We start from the raw sequence: 15,726 nt of genomic DNA, 5'->3' as shown, positions 1-15,726 counted from the left end.
CAGGAGTTTGACACTGGCCTGGGCAACATGGTGATACCCTGTCTCTATAAAAACAAACAGGCCGGGAGTGGTGGCTCACGACTGTAATCCCAGCACTTTGGGAGGCCGGGGTGGGCAGATCACGAGGTCAGGAAATCGAGACCATCCTGGCTAACACGGTGAAACCCAGTCTCTACTAAAAATACAAAAAATTAGCCGGGCATGGTGGCAGGCGCCTGTAGTCCCAGCTACTCGGGAGGCTGAGGCAGGAGAATGGCATGAACCCGGGAGGCGGAGCTTGCAGTGAGCCAAGATAGCGCTACTGCACTCCAGTCTGAGTGACAGAGCAAGACTCCGTCTCAAAAAACCAACAAACAAAAACCTAGCTAGGCATGGTGGCCCGTGCCAGTAGTCCCAGCTACTTGGGAGGCTGAGGTGGGAGGTGCACTTAAGCCCAGGAGGTCAAGGCTGCAGTGAGCTATAACCATGCCACTGCACTCCATTCTGGGCAACAAAGTGAGATACTGTCTCATAAAACCAAATAAATAAATAAAAGCTTTATAAAAGTCATCAGTTCATACTAACTACCTCATCTGTTATTACAAACAGCAATAACATCCCACAATATTTTATCACCTACCAAATATGCACTAACAGATGTCTCTCTCACATTAAAACGGATAAGAAAAAGAAAAAGGGAAAACTGAAGTGCAGGCTGTGAAATGTGAAGGAACCATGGAACCTTGCTGAATGGTAATTATCATATATCAACATTTTCCAAGTGCTCACTTGTACAAGGGACTATAAAGATTACCACCCTTCAGCCAAGGAAAAAGGGGGTGGAGAGTGGGGTGGGAGGGAGGAATCAGAGCCCGGAAGGCTCTTTCTGAAGTAGAACGCAACTAACCTCAGAACACCAAGGGTAGAATGGAGGTTATCAAAGGCCTGGCGGGGTGTGTATGTGGGGGGTGAGGGGATGGAGCGTAGATGTTGGTCAAAGGGTACATACTTGAAATTTGCTTAGATCTCAAATGTTCTCACAAAAAAAACTGGTAACTAGGTGATGTGATGGATATGTTAGGTTGACTGTGGTACTCATTTCACAATGTATTCGTGTATTAAAATATAATGTATACCTTAAGTATATACAATTATCAACAGTATTTGTCAATATACCTCAAAGAAGCTAAGGGGAATAAGGAAATCCTGCCAAAGACAGGATTTGTTGGATATTAGAAAAAGTAAAGATACCACGGGCCACCTGCACTTTGCATAATCTAGTAGAGCACCGGTCAGGAGTTGATTCGGCTACTGTAAAAATCCTTGCAAAATGGTAACGTAGACTACACCCATACTATTTGAGAGAGACAGAAGGGTGGGCAGGAGCGAGTTCGCGATGTCCACACCGGGTGAAAACTGAGGGTGCCGCTGGGAAGGTCCGAGAATGCGTTTTAATGGCCCCAAAGTGGCGAGGGAGGGTGGGGGCGTTCCAGCTCCCGCCTCCACTTCCACTTCGCCACCTGCACCCCGCCCCAGGTGGGAGTGGGGGTCCACCAGAAGGCCCGAACAGCGGCGGAGGGCACGAAAGCGCCGTGGGTCCCCGGGAATCGGAACCTAGCGGCCCCCAGGGAGGAAGGGCTGCGGGAGGGTGGGGCGCGGTGCAGCGAGGAAACCGAAAGGAGGACTACGGGGAGGGAGTGCCGCGCGGCTGGGGACCCCTCCCCGTACCACACCCGTGGACCCAGGTTGGGGAGGAGGGTCCTGCGAGCCAAAGGGAGGCAGAACTTACTCCGCGGTCCTCTTCTGAGAGGAAGTCCGGGCCGTCGTCCAGGCCTTCCTGTGGGGTCGGCGGGCACGGCGCGCCGGGGAAAAGGATGAGATGGGGGAGACACAAAAAGAGACATTAGTGCCAGGCTGGCGCGGTCCCCGCGCTCGCCCCGCGCCCGCCGTCCCCACCGCGCTCCCGGGACTCGGCGCCGCGGAGAACACCCACCATCATGGCTGCTCCGAGGCGAGGGCCGGCGCAGGCGCGCATCCCCCTGCTGCCGGAGGGAGCCGGCGGCCAGGAGCGGGGCGGGGCGGGGCGAGGCGGGGGCGGAGGCGAAGGGGCGGGGCCTAAGGGCGGTCCCGCCCCGTCCCCGGCGCAGAACGCTTGAGTCCGTGAGCAAGGAAGGTTAACACCGCCTTCCGTCCAAGGTCAAGGCACCGAAGTCGGGAGCGCCTGAAGACCCAGACCTCATGGCTGGGGGCACCTCGCGGGCTCTGACCAGGGAAGGGCCAAAGGCCGCCCAGGGAGCTCTCCAGTTCCCCTGCCCCGAGGGCTCCAGCGAAAAACGATGCAGGCGCCCTCCGGAAGCCATAATACATCATCTGGTCTTTGTATTATGCCACACGATAATTAATCACAATTAACATCATTTTGCCTATGGAAGTTGCTGGAAACAAGGACCTTCACACAGTCAGTAATCAGGGACTATAATCAAGCTTTTACTGCTGGCGAGGTAATAACTACCTCAGAGTTTGGGGCACTAATGGTTGCGAACTATAAAAATGAGCTGTTTTTATTACAAAAATATTCCTTTCCTTTGTTCGAAGAAATTTCCCCACACCTACTGTAACTGTCCAGGTGGTTAGCATCACACGGGATCCATAGGCATTTCAAATAACAGGAGAAAATCATACTTAATCCTAGAATCCACATGTTCCTGAGCTTGCATTCAGTTAAGGAAAGGCATCTTCAGATGTTCAGACCAGAAACCCTTAACCTATTGAAATCCGTACTCTAGGGGCTGGGCGCTGTGGCTCACGTCTGTAATTCCAGCACTTTGGGAGGCCAAGGTGGGCGGATCACCTGAGGTCAGGAGATCGAGACCATCCTGGCCAACATGGTGAAACCTCATCTCTACTGAAAATACAAAAATTAGCCAGGCGTGGTGGCGCGTTCCTGTAATCCCAGCTACTCGGGAGGCTGAGGCAAAATAATCGCTTGAACCTGGGAGGCAGAGGTTGCAGTGAGCCGAGATTGCACCACTGCACTCCGGCCTGGGCAACAGAGCAAGACTCTGTCTCAAAAAAGAAAAAAAGAAATCCTTATCTCCCTTACTCCTCATATCCAACCAAATCCTATGGCTTCTACAATTGATTGTCCTCCATACCTCTTTAATTAGTCCAATTTTTCCAATTCTCACAGCAATTACCATCACCGTCAACTCTTGTCTACACCTTTGCAATACTCTCCTGACTCTACTATTTTCCATCACTCTCTCCTATTTTACACACTGCTGCCAGTTTTCCTCCTAAAACACAGATATTGATGATTATGCTACTACCCTGTTCAGTAATCTTTACAAGCCCCCATTACATAACTATTCAATTCCTCAGCCTACGATTTCAAGCCTTCTACATTTGAATCCCTCTCTACTCTGCTAGGCCCTCCATCCTATTTTATTGAAGTGAAGCTCTCAAAACAATATTAAACTTAACTGATATTTTAGCCGGACGCAGTGGCTCACACCTGTAATCCCAGCACTTTGGGAGGCCAAGGGGGGCATATCATCTGAGGTCTGGAGTTGAAGACCAGCCTGGCCAACATGGTGAAACCTCATCTCTACTAAAAATACAAAAATTAGCTGGGTGAGGTGGTGCGCACCTGTAATCCCAGCTACTCGGGAGGCCAAGGCAGGAGAATTGCTTGAACTCGGGAGGCAGAGTTTGCAGTGAGCCAAGATCATGCCACCACACTCCAGCCTGGGTGACAAAGACTGCGTCTCAAAAAGAAAATAATAAATAAAAATTAAAAATTTAAAAAACCACGTAACTGATATTTTCATAAGAACTTCTTGTAGCTTTCATTTTGTATGTAAGGAGAACTGAAGTATAGAAAGGTTAAGTTACTGCTCCAACAAAGGTTACTCTACAAAATGTGGGGGAGGGACTTTATTTTTTGTCTTTTGTTTCTTGTTTCCCAGTGCATTGTGGTGACTACTAAAGTAGTCTTTTTCACTGGGAGTCACGAGGCATCATGTGGTGTCATTGTAGTGTGATGAAGTATCAGGAGGAATGTTCCAGTAATTTGTTACTGACTAAAAGTGCCACTATTTCCTATTGGTTTGTTTTTAGATTAAAGGTAATGTCTGCAAAGCTCTTCCTAGGTGGAGAGAAAGAAGTGGAGCTACAATAAATGAGGGGGATTTACATACAACTGATAGGAAGGCCAAGTGCGTCCTTGTGGACAAAGGTTGAGAAGTGCCACAGAGAACCACCTGAAATGCCTCCTATCATTAACCAAGGGTTTTAAATTTCAATATTTAAATAAAGTCCATCCTGGGCGTGGTGACTCACCCCTGTAATCCTAGCACATTGGGAGGCTGAGGTGGGAAGACTGCTTGAGCCTAGGTGTTGAAGACCAGCCTGGGCAACATGGCGAAACCCTATCTCTACAAAAAATACAAAAATTAGCCGGGTATGGTGGCACACACCTATGGTCCCTGCTACTTGGGAGGCTGAGGTGAGAGGATCACTTGAGCCCAGGGAGGCTGAGGCTGCAGTGAGCCATATCGAACCACTGCACTCCAGCCTGGGCAACAGAGTGAGACCCTATCTAAAAAAAAAGAAAAAAAAATTAAACAAAGGCCAGAAACATTGTAATTCCCAAACGCCAAAACTTTAAAATCATTAGTTATGAAAAAAAGAGGCAGGATCTAAAATACCAGTAACTCAACTAAAATTATCAACAAAGGCATGGTAATTACTGCAGCTATAATTCATAGCTGAAAACTCACACGAGTACAGAACCCAATCTTGAAACCATAAACTTGTTAATTAATACCAGAGCTTTCCTTTCTGAGCAAAGGTCTCCAGCTATATTTTGTGAATGATAAAAAGGAATTGTCAGTAACTGATTCTAACAACTGTCAAAAGGCCAAGTTATAGAAATTAAGGAATTTCAGAAGAAAAGAAGTTAAGAAAAGTTTACATGACAGATTTTTCTGCTACTGATAAAATAAAGAAGATATTAAAGGTGAACCACTCTTCTAATATTTGTAACCAAATAATCAATTTTTCATTTTGTTTTGATAGATTTCTATGAAATTATCTACTTCTATGCAAATGTAATGAACTAATTATGCTGAATTGCTGTCTGATTACTTAATAGATTTAGCTACACTAAAGTAAAATGTTATGATTGTGAATAGTTAATAGTGTGCTTCAAAAACAAATGTATTGAAAGATTTTAGAAAAGAGTAAAATTTTAGAGAATAATGAATGTTATTTTTAAATTTTAAAAATAAAAAATAGTACTTGCTTTGAACATTTTTGTCAAACAAAAATCAAATTTTTTCTAGAAAAAAATTTTAATATAAAATGACAATCATTTAGTTATAGAAGAAAAATGTTTAATTCCTTTCCTTTTATTATGTTCTGATCAAAGAAGTTTTCACCAAAATATATTTTTGCCAATTTCTCACTTCCTCAAATTCTAGAAGATCCCTTTTTGTTTTGGATAACCTGTGGATCCTAGTTTTTTCCTCCTACTCCACAGGAGTTATGCTACAGTAAAATTCTCTATAGGAATATTGCTGAACTCTGTTATTTCCAAGATGTACTATATTAATCAGGATGCCTTTAGCTGCAAGTAACAGATAACATCAATTCAAATAAACTTGAGCAGTAAGGAAATTTGTTATTTTACCACCACCAGCACCACAACAACAACAAAATCAAGAAACTAGGTGTTTCTGGGCATAGTACAACCAGTGGGTAATGGGGTGTCATCAAGGACCCAGATTTCTTCCAACTCTCCACTCTGCCACCTTCAGTAACAACCTCATTCCAAGGCTGGTTCTCTTCATGATCCAAGATTACTTCAGTATTTCCAGGTTTTACATCTTGACATAACAACATCCACAAGCAGAAAAAAAAAAAAAAAACCCTGCCCAGGCTGGGCGCGGTGGCTCATGCCTGTAATCCGAGGCCAAGGCGGGTGGATCACGAGGTCAGGAGTTCAAGACCAGCCTAGGCAACATGGTGAAACCCTGTCTCTACAAAAATTTAGGGGGCGTGGTGGCACATGCCTGCAATCCCAGCTACTCGAGAGGCTGAGGCAGGAGAATGGTTTGAACCTGGGAGGCAGAGGTTGTAGTGAGCCCAGATTGCGCCACTGCACTCCAGCCTGGGTGGTAGAGTGAGAGACTCTGTCTCAAAAAAAAAACTCCCCCACCCACAAAAAAAAACCCTGCCCAGAAGCGACCCCTCCCTCTCATATACTTCTCGTATTTCATGGACTAGAAATGGGTTACCTCCTCACTCTTAAACAATCCCTGGCAAGGGGACTAATATAACCATGACTGGCTTAGAGTCTAAGACTTCGCCCAATCAAGATTTACCCCTGTGGTTGGATGCAGTGGCTCACGCCTGTAATCCTAGCTGCTTGGGAGGCCAAGGTAGGAGGATCACTTGAGCCCAGGAGTTCGAGATCAGCCTGGGCAACAAAGTGAAACCGTATCTCTACAAAAAATTAGCTGAGCATAATGGTGTGCGCCTGTAGTCCCAGCTACTCAGGAGCCTAAGGTGGGAGGATCACCTGAGCCCAGGAGGTTGACGCTGCAGTGAGCCTCGATCACACCACTGCACTCCTGCCTGGGTGACAGGGTGAGACCTTGTAATAGATTTAGCTACATGAAAGTAAAATCTTATGATTGCAAATAGTTAATAGTGTGTTTTAATAGTGTTTTAAGTGTTTTACTTAATAGTGTTTTAAATTTTTATTTATTTCAAAATAAATGTGTTTTAAGTGTTTTATTTGTGTTTTAAATGTTTGTTATTTATTTCAAAATAAATACATAAGCAATAATAAAAATTTTTAAATAAAAAAATTGGCCAGGCATGGTGGCTCACACCTGTAATCCCAGCATTTTGGGAGGCCGAGGCAGGCAGATTACCTGAGCTCAGTAGTTCACGACCAGCCTGGGCAACACGGTGAAACCCTGTCTCTACTAAAAATACAAAAAATTAGCTGGGTGTGGTGGCATGCGCCTTTAGCCCCAGCTACTTGGGAGGCTGAGGCAGGAGAATTGCTTGAACCCGGGAGGCAGAGGTTACAGTGAGCCGAGATCGTGCCACTGCACTCCAGACTGGATGGCAGAGCAAGACTTCGTCTCAAAAAAAAAAAAAAAAAGAAAGAAAGAAAGAAAAAATTAACCAGGAGCGGTAGTCTCAGCTATTCAAGAGGATGAGACAGGAGGGATCCCTTGAGCTCAGGAGTTTGAGATTATAGTGAGCTATGATCCTGCCACTGCACTCCAGCCTGGGTGACAGCGTTGAGACCTGACCCTTAAAAAAAAAAAAAAAAAAAAAATTTACCTCTGGGCCTGCAACTGGGGTTAGCCTTCCCAAACCAAAAGAAGAATGTCGGCCAGGCGTGATGGCTCACACCTGTAATCTTAGCACTTTGGGAGGCCGAGGCGGCTGGATTGCCTGAGTTCAGGAGTTCGAGAACAGCCTGGGCAACACGGTGAAACTCCGTCTCTACTAAAATACAAAAAATTAGCTGGGCATCACAGTGTGCACCTGTAGTCCCAGCTACTCAGGAGGCTGAGGCAAGATAATTGTTTGCACCCGGGAGGCGGAGGTTGCAGTGAGCTGAGATCGTGCCACTGCACTCCACCCTGGGCGACAGAGCGAGACTCCGTCTCCAAAAAAAAAAAAAAAAAAAGAAGAATGTGAGCACCTGTATAAAACTGGAGTTGTTGGCTCACGCTTGTAATCCCAGCACTTTGGGAGGCCGAGGCGGGCGGATCATGAGGTCAGGAGATCGAGACCACGGTGAAACCCCGTCTCTACTAAAAAATACAAAAAATTGGCCGGGCGCGGTGGCTCAAGCCTGTAATCCCAGCACTTGGGAGGCCGAGGCGGGCGGATCACAAGGTCAGGAGATCGAGACCATCCTGGCTAACACGGTGAAACCCCGTCTCTACTAAAAAAATACAAAAAATTAGCCGGGTGCGGTGGCGGGTGCCTGTAGTCCCAGCTACTCGGGAGGCTGAGGCAGGAGAATGGCGTGAACCCGGGAGGCGGAGCTTGCAGTGAGCCGAGATGGCGCCACTGCACTCCAGCATGGGGGAGAGAGCAAGACTCCGTCTCAAAAAAAAAAAAAATAAAAAAAAATACAAAAAATTAGCCGGGCACGGTGGCGGGCGCCTGTAGTTCCAGCTACTCGGAGGCTGAGGCAGGAGAATGGCGTGAACCCGGGAGGCGGAGCTTGCAGTGAGCCGAGATTGCGCCACTGCACTCCAGCCCGGGCGACAGAGCGAGACTCTGTCTCAAAAAAACAAAAAAAAACAAAAAAAAAAAACAACAAAAAAACTGGAGTTGTGAGAAAGGAAAGGAGGGGAAAGGAATGTGGGGTAGAAAGCACCAATGTCTCTTATAAATACCAAATAAACATTTTTAAGGCCAACAAGAGGTCATGGTACAATAGCAATCAAAAAAGACATATTGGCCAGGCACGGTGGTTCACGCCTGTAATCCCAGCACTTTGGGAGACCAACATGGGCAGATCACAAGGTCAAGTGATGGAGACCATCCTGGCCAACATGGTGAAACCCTGTCTCTACTAAAAATACAAAAATAGCTGGGCATGGTGGCACACACCTGTAGTCCCAGCTACTCGGGAAGCTGAGGCAGGAGAATCGCTTGAAGCCAGGAGGCAGAGGTTGCAGTGAGCCGAGATGGCGCCATTGCACTCCAGCCTGGTGACAAAGTGAGACTTTGCCAAAAAAAAAAAAAAAAAAAGAAAAAAGACGTATTATCTGACACTGTCCAAATTTATTAGATGCAATAGGCCTGATAAAATGAATAATTCATAATCCACTAGTTGGAGAAAATCACTTTTCATGTTTTGGCAAATATCCTCTTAAATGTTTCCTGTGCCTATGCCTCAGATAGTATTTTTCTGGCGTAATCAAGATCAACATATATATTACTAAGTATATTTCTATTCTTCAGCATGAGGTTTTTTTTTTTTTTTTTTTTTTTGAGACAGAGTCTGGCTCTGTCGCCCAGGCTGGAGTGCAGTGGCGCGATCTCGGCTCACTGCAAGCTCCACCTCCCAGGTTCAAGAGATTCTCCTGCCTCAGCCTCCCAAGTAGCTGGGACTACAGGTGCCCGCCATCAGGCCCAGCTAGTTTTTTGCATTTTTAGTTGAGACGGGGTTTCACAGTGTTAGCCAGGATGGTCTCAATCTCCTGACCTCATGATCCGCCCGCCTCGGCCTCCCAAAGTGCTGGGATTACAGGCATGAGCTACCATGCCCGGCCCAGCATGAGTTTTTTTTTGTTTGTTTTTTGTTTTTTTGTTTTTGCGATGGAGTCTTGGTCTGTCGCCCAGGCTGGAGTGCAATGGCAGAATCTCAGCTCATTGCAACCTCTGCCTCCTGGGTTCATGCCAGTCTCCCAACTCAGCCTACCGAGTAGCTGGGATTACAGGCACCCGCCATCATGCCTGGATAATTTTTGTATTTTTTAGTAGAAACAGGGTTTCACCATGTTGGCCATGCTGGTCTTGAATGCCTGACCTCAGGTGATCTGCCCGCCTCGGCCACCCAAAGTGCTGGGATTACAAGCATGAGCCACTGCACCCCGCCAAATACGTATTTCTTGAAAGACCAGTGACTTCGAACTTTTGTTTGTTAATTTCATATTTGTTATTTCTTCTTTTATAAATTAACTATTTCTGCTTTTTTCTTTTTTTTTTTGAGACGGAGTCTCTCTCTGTTGCCCAGGCTGGAGTGCAGTGGCGCGATCTCGGCTCACTGCAAGCTCCGCCTCCCAGGTTCACGACATTCTCCTGCCTCAGCCTCCCCAGTAGCTGGGACTACAGGCGCCCGCCACCACGCCTGGATAATTTTTTGTATTTTTAGTAGAGACGGGGTTTCACAGCGTTAGCCAGGATGGTCTCGATCTCCTGACTTCATGATCCCCCTGCCTTGGCCTCTCAAAGTGCTGGGATTATAGGCGTGAACCTCCGTGCCCGGCAACTATTTCTGTTCTTAGCCTATATATTTTACTGTTACTTTGTGAAATCTCTTTATATATTAAACATAAAAGCCCTTTGTGCTGGGGATGGGGGCCCATGCCTGTAATCCCAGCACTTGGGAGGCTGAGGTGGGAGGATCGCTTGAACCCAGGAGTTCCAGACCAGCCTGGGCAACATAATGAGACACCATCTCTTTTTTTTTTTTTTTTTTTTTTTTTTTTTATTATACTTTAGGGTTTTAGGGTACATGTGCACAATGTGCAGCTTTGTTACATATGTATCCATGTGCCATGTTGATTTCCTGCACCCATTAACTCGTCATTTAGCATGAGGTGTATCTCCTAATGCTGTCCCTCCCCCCTCCCCCCACCCCACAACAGTCCCCGGAGCGTGATGTTCCCCTTCCTGTGTCCATGAGTTCTCATTGTTCAATTCCCACCTATGAGTGAGAACATGCAGTGTTTGGTTTTTTGTCCTTGCGATAGTTTACTGAGAATGATGTTTTCTAGTTTCATCCATGTCCCTACAAAGGACACGAACTCATCATTTTTTACGGCTGCATAGTATTCTATGGTGTATATGTGCCACATTTTCTTAATCCAGTCTATCGTTGTTGGACATTTGGGTTGGTTCCAACTCTTTGCTATTGTGAATAGTGCCGCAATAAACATACGGAGACACCATCTCTTAAAAAAAAAAAAAAAACAACCAAAAATTAGCTGGGCGTGGTGGTGCACACCTGCAGTCCCAGCTACTCAGGAGGCTGAGGTGGGAGGATCATTTGAGCCCAGGAAGTCAAAGCTGCAGTGAGCTAAGATCCCACCACTGCACTCCAACCTGGGTGACAGGGCAAGACCTTGTCTTTTGTTTAAAAAAAAAGAAAGAAAGAAACCCTTTGTTAGGCATGATAAAGTTATATTTTATTTTAATTAATTAGTTTATTTATTTTTTGAGATGGAGTCTTCCTCTGTTGCCCAGGATGGAGGGCCATGGAGCGATCTCAGCTCACTGCAACCTCCACCTCCTGGGTTCAAGTGATTCTCCTGTCTCAGCCTCCCGAGTTGCTGGGACTACAGGCACATGCCACCATGCCTGGCTAATTTTTGTATTTTTTTAGTAGAGACAGGGCTTCACTATGTTGGCCAGACTGGTCTCGAACTCCTGAGCTCAAGTGAACGTCCTGCCTTGGCCTTCCAAAGTGCTGGGATTACAGGCATGGGTCACCGCAGCCAGCCTGCCTTTTAATTTTAGATCATGATGTTATTTCAGGAAAACTCTTTTTTTTTTTTTTTTTTTTTTTCTGAGACGGAGTCTCCTCTGTCGCCCAGGCTGGAGTGCAGTGGCGCAATCTCGGCTCACTGCAAGCTCCACCTCCCGGGTTCACGCCATTCTCCTGCCTCAGCCTCTCCGAGTAGCTGGGACTACAGGCGCCCACCACCACGCCCGGCTAATTTTTTGTATTTTTAGTAGAGACGGGGTTTCACTGTGGTCTCGATCTCCCGACCTCGTGATCCGCCCGCCTCGGCCTCCCAAAGTGCTGGGATTACAAGCATGAGCCACTGCGCCCGGCCGGAAAACTCTTTTAAGCCATGTTTTTCCTCTGTTCTCACATCACCACAACAATAATCAGCATAGAAGACTTCTATGACCAAAGGTGTTTGAGTTTTTCCTCACACACCAAGCAGTGGACACCAGCTGGATGTTCTCCAATTCAATTCTGACACTATCTACTTGGAGATAGTGTCAGATCCCACAAGTTGAGGGCTCAGTCCCCAAGACACCAGGTGCCCCAGTTGCACCTTTGGATCTTCTGACTGACTGGCTTCAAGTTGGAGTTCCCTATTTGAGTTTGTTTAATTTGCTGGAGTGGTTCACAAAACTTAGGGAAACACTTACTTACGTTTACTGGTTTATTATAAAGGATATTACCAAGGACGGAGATGAAGAGATGCGTAGGGTGAGGTATGGGGAAAGGGGCGAAGAGCTTCCATGCCCTCCCTGGGCATACCACCCTCTAGGAACCACCACATGCTCAGCTATCTGAAAGCTCTCCAAACCCTATCCTTGTGGGTTTTTACGGAGGCTTCATTACATAGGGATGATTGACAACCATGCAGAAATGTGACTGGACAAAAAGCACATGATCGAAACCTAACAAGGCCTGTCCAGATTTTTCTTGGCCTCACTGTGTAACATTCCTTCTTCTAGGGTATGGGCGGGGCGTCTTTCTGGAATGAGGGCTTTTAACCCACAATCAGATTAGAGTCCTGCCTTGGGCAGGTGAAAGAAGGACTGGAAAAGGTCAGAAAGAGATTGTTTCCTGAGGCCTAATGTACCCCAACATTACAACAAGGACTATAGGAGTTATGAGTCAGGAATTGTGCATGATGTATATATCACAAAACCACAGATGTTTTTGACATGCACAAGTTTTTAAAGTTAATGTAGTTAGATCCGTGAATCTCCTTTAGGATTTTTTTTTAATTTAAACTTTTTTCTTTTTTTGTAGAGACAAGGTCTCTCTATGTTGCCCGGGCTGATCTCCTGGCTCAAGTGGTCCTCCTGCCTCAGCCTCCCAAAGTGCTAGGATTACAGACATGTGCCATGGCGGCCAGCCTAGATTTCTCTCTCTCTCTCTTTTTTTTTTTTTTTTCTTTTTTGATGTAGAGCCTTGCTCTGTTGCCCAGACTGGAGTGCAGTGGCACAATCTCGGCTCACTGCAACCTCCACCTCCTGGGTTCAAGCCATTCTCCTGCCTCAGCCTCCCGGTAGTTGGGACTACAGGTGCATGTCACTATGCCCAGCTAAGTTTTTTGTATTTTTAGTAGAGATAGAGTTTCACTGTGTTATCCAGGATGGTCTCAATCTGCTAACCTCATGATCTGCCTGCCTTGGCCTCCCAAAGTGCTAGGATTACAGGCGTGAGCCACTGCACCCAGCCCTAGATTTCTTATTTTAGTGATAATGCCTAAAAAGACCCTGCCTACTCCAAAATTACATAACTACCTACTGTTTATTTTGCTAGTAACTATTTTTTTTCTTTTTTTGAGATGGAGTTTTGCTCTTGTTGCCCAGGCTGGAGTGCAATGGCACAATCTTGGCTCACTGCAACCTCTGCCTCCTGGGTTCAAGCAATTCTCCTGCCTCAGCCTCTCGAGTAGCTGGAATTACAGGCATGCACCACCACGCCCGTCTAATTTTGTATTTTTAGTAGAGACAGAGTTTCACCATGTTGGTGAGGCTGGTCTCGAACTCCCAACCTCAGGTGATTCACACACCTCGGCCTCCCAAAGTGCTGGGATTACAGGCATGAGCCACCACGCCCAGACTTCTAGTAACTTTTTGATTGAACATTATTGACTTCAATTAATGGACCAAATCAGATGAACAAAATAATTTTGTCAACCTTATCATTCCTCCATCTCCCCCATGATTCAAACATTAAAAAATAAAAGCTGGCCGGGCGCAGTGGGTCAAGCCTGTAATCCCAGCACTTTGGGAGGCCGAGGCGGGTGGATCACGAGGTCAGGAGATCGAGACCATCCTGGCTAACACGGTGAAACCCCGTCTCTACTAAAAAAATACAAAAAATTAGCCGGGCGCGGTGGCGGGTGCCTGTAGTCCCAGCTACTCGGGAGGCTGAGGCAGGAGAATGGCGTGAACCTGGGAGGTGGAGCTTGCAGTGAGCCAAGATCGCGCCACTGCACTCCAGCCTAGGGGAGAGAGCAAGACTCCGTCTCAAAAAAAAAAAAAAAAGGCAAACCACATTTTATTTAAATAAATCAATAAGCAAGCAAGCACTATATCTGGAAGGTCAAAAAAGTAAAAATCATGTTTCAGCAGATTGAGGGTGGAAAAGCTAATGTTCCAGAGATTTACATCACTCTTAGAGAAATAATCAACTTCCACTTCCCTGGGATTCAGACCTAGGAATCAGTGCCAATAGTGAAACAGCTTATCTTGGTGCCTGGAGACCAAGGGGAGAAGTGACATGATCTCTACAGAAACCAAATCTCTGAGCACATGTAGATTTATTGATTAATGTCGGTACCTCTAATTATATTTGGAAGGATTGTATCTGGAAGCTAAAGACTGTTGAACTGTAACACACTTACTTTCGCCTATTTTTAACGGAAATTCCTAAAGGGAGAGACATAGAGGACAGTTTAATTTTGCCCCGTGCCTAGAACAACAGCAGCATTCTATTAAATCATTTCTAAATTACATTTCAATATGATGATTTTATGACCTCATTCCTCCATCATGCAGCTGCAGTGGAGGCACAAGAGATAAGACCTGGAGAAAATGTGGGAAAGAAAGAGCCTAAAACATGACACTCATAAGTGGTCAGCAAAATTAATATAAGGGCTCATGGCCAGGCATGGTGGCTCACGCCTGTAATCCCAGCACTTTGGGAGGCCAAGGTGGGTGGATCACGTGAGGTCAGGAGTTCAAGACCAGCCTGGCCAACATGGTGAAACCTTGTCTCTACTGAAAATACAAAAATTAGCTGGGTGTGGTGGCACATGCCTGTAGTCCCAGCTACTCAGGCGGAGGTTGCAGTGAGTCGAGATGGGGCCACTGCACTCCAGCCTGGACGACAGAGTGAGACTCCATCTCAGGAAAAAAAAAGGAGGTGGGGCTCAAATCGAAGATTCCCAAAGCCCCTCAATTACCTTTCAGAAGAATTATACCGAGAAATAACTCTATTTTTTAAGTCACAAAAGCATCTAAAATATTTCATTTCCCAAAATTCTATTTTTAGTCATATTGCTAAGAATACACCCACTGTGCAATATGAGACTTAGTTGTGTTTTTTTCAATCATAGGAAAAGAATGTTTTAAAATTTTACAAAATTGTTGGACTCTGTGCAGGAAGTAATCCACTATTTCTCTTTAAGAATTTCGACTGGGCATATAGTTGGGCGCGGTGGCTCATGCATGTAATCCCAGCACGTTGGGAGGCTGAGGTGGGCAGATCACGAGGTCAGGAGTTCAAGACCAGCCTGACCAACATGGTGAAACCCTGTCTCTACTAAAAATACAAAAATTAGCCAAGCATGGTGGCACATGCCTGTAATCCCAGCTACACAAGAGGCTGAGGCAGAAGAATCGCTTGAACCCGGGAGGCAGAAGTTGCAGTGAGCCAAGATCGCGCCACTGCACTCCAGCCTGGGTGACAGAGTAAGACTCCGTCTCAAAAAAAAGAAAAAAAGGAAAAAAAAAAAAGGAATTTTGACTGGGCGCAGTGGCTACCACCTGTAATTACAGCAATTGGGCACAGTGATTCAGACCTGTAATCACAGCATCTCAGGAGGCTTAGGTGGGAGGATAACTTGAGGCCAGGAGATAGAGGCCAGCCTAGGCCAGCTAGGGGCAGCCTAGCAAGACTCCATCTCTCTAAAAAAATTTTTTTTTAGTTAGCTGGGTTGTAGTGACATGCACCTGTACTCCTAGCTACTTGGGAGGCTGAGGTAGGAGGATCACTTGAGCCCAAGTTCAAGGCTTCAGTGAGCCATGATCATGCTACTGCTCTGCAGTCTGGGCAACAGAGTGAGACTGTGTTTCTAAAAAGAAAGAAGAAAGAATTCCTGCCTTCAGAATAAAGAATACACTTCCCCCAAATAAAACATCTACTGCTTCTCTAGAGTTGTTACCTCCCCTTTTCCTTCCATGTGTGTATGTGTGAAGTGTGTGTGTGTGTGTGTGTGT

The 15,726-nt window shown here is 46.1% G+C and overlaps 1 protein-coding gene across 6 annotated transcripts in view; it reads right to left on the bottom strand.

Annotated features, from left to right (window-relative positions):
- Positions 1-2,102, bottom strand: part of SNX6 (sorting nexin 6) — a 69,161-nt gene extending 67,059 nt beyond the window's left edge. For 2 of the 6 annotated variants that reach the window (XM_063645939.1, XM_063645942.1), the window contains exons 1-2: positions 1,973-2,058; positions 1,769-1,816 (exon numbers count right to left, since the gene is read on the bottom strand). In XM_063645939.1, coding sequence (XP_063502009.1) covers positions 1,769-1,816; positions 1,973-2,014 — 90 coding nt within the window. In that variant the 5' untranslated portion in view covers positions 2,015-2,058. Of the gene's footprint in view, positions 1-1,768; positions 1,817-1,972 lie in introns of all 6 variants that reach the window. The other 4 variants (XM_063645941.1, XM_063645940.1, XM_055291540.2 and 1 more) reach the window with 3 other exon arrangements.
- Between the last annotated feature and the right edge of the window lie 13,624 nt (positions 2,103-15,726).

The sequence above is a fragment of the Symphalangus syndactylus genome, chromosome 9 (genome assembly GCF_028878055.3).
Source record: "Symphalangus syndactylus isolate Jambi chromosome 9, NHGRI_mSymSyn1-v2.1_pri, whole genome shotgun sequence".
In the NCBI taxonomy this organism is placed as follows: Eukaryota; Metazoa; Chordata; class Mammalia; order Primates; family Hylobatidae; genus Symphalangus; species Symphalangus syndactylus.
This window is presented reverse-complemented; position numbering and strand designations above follow the sequence as displayed.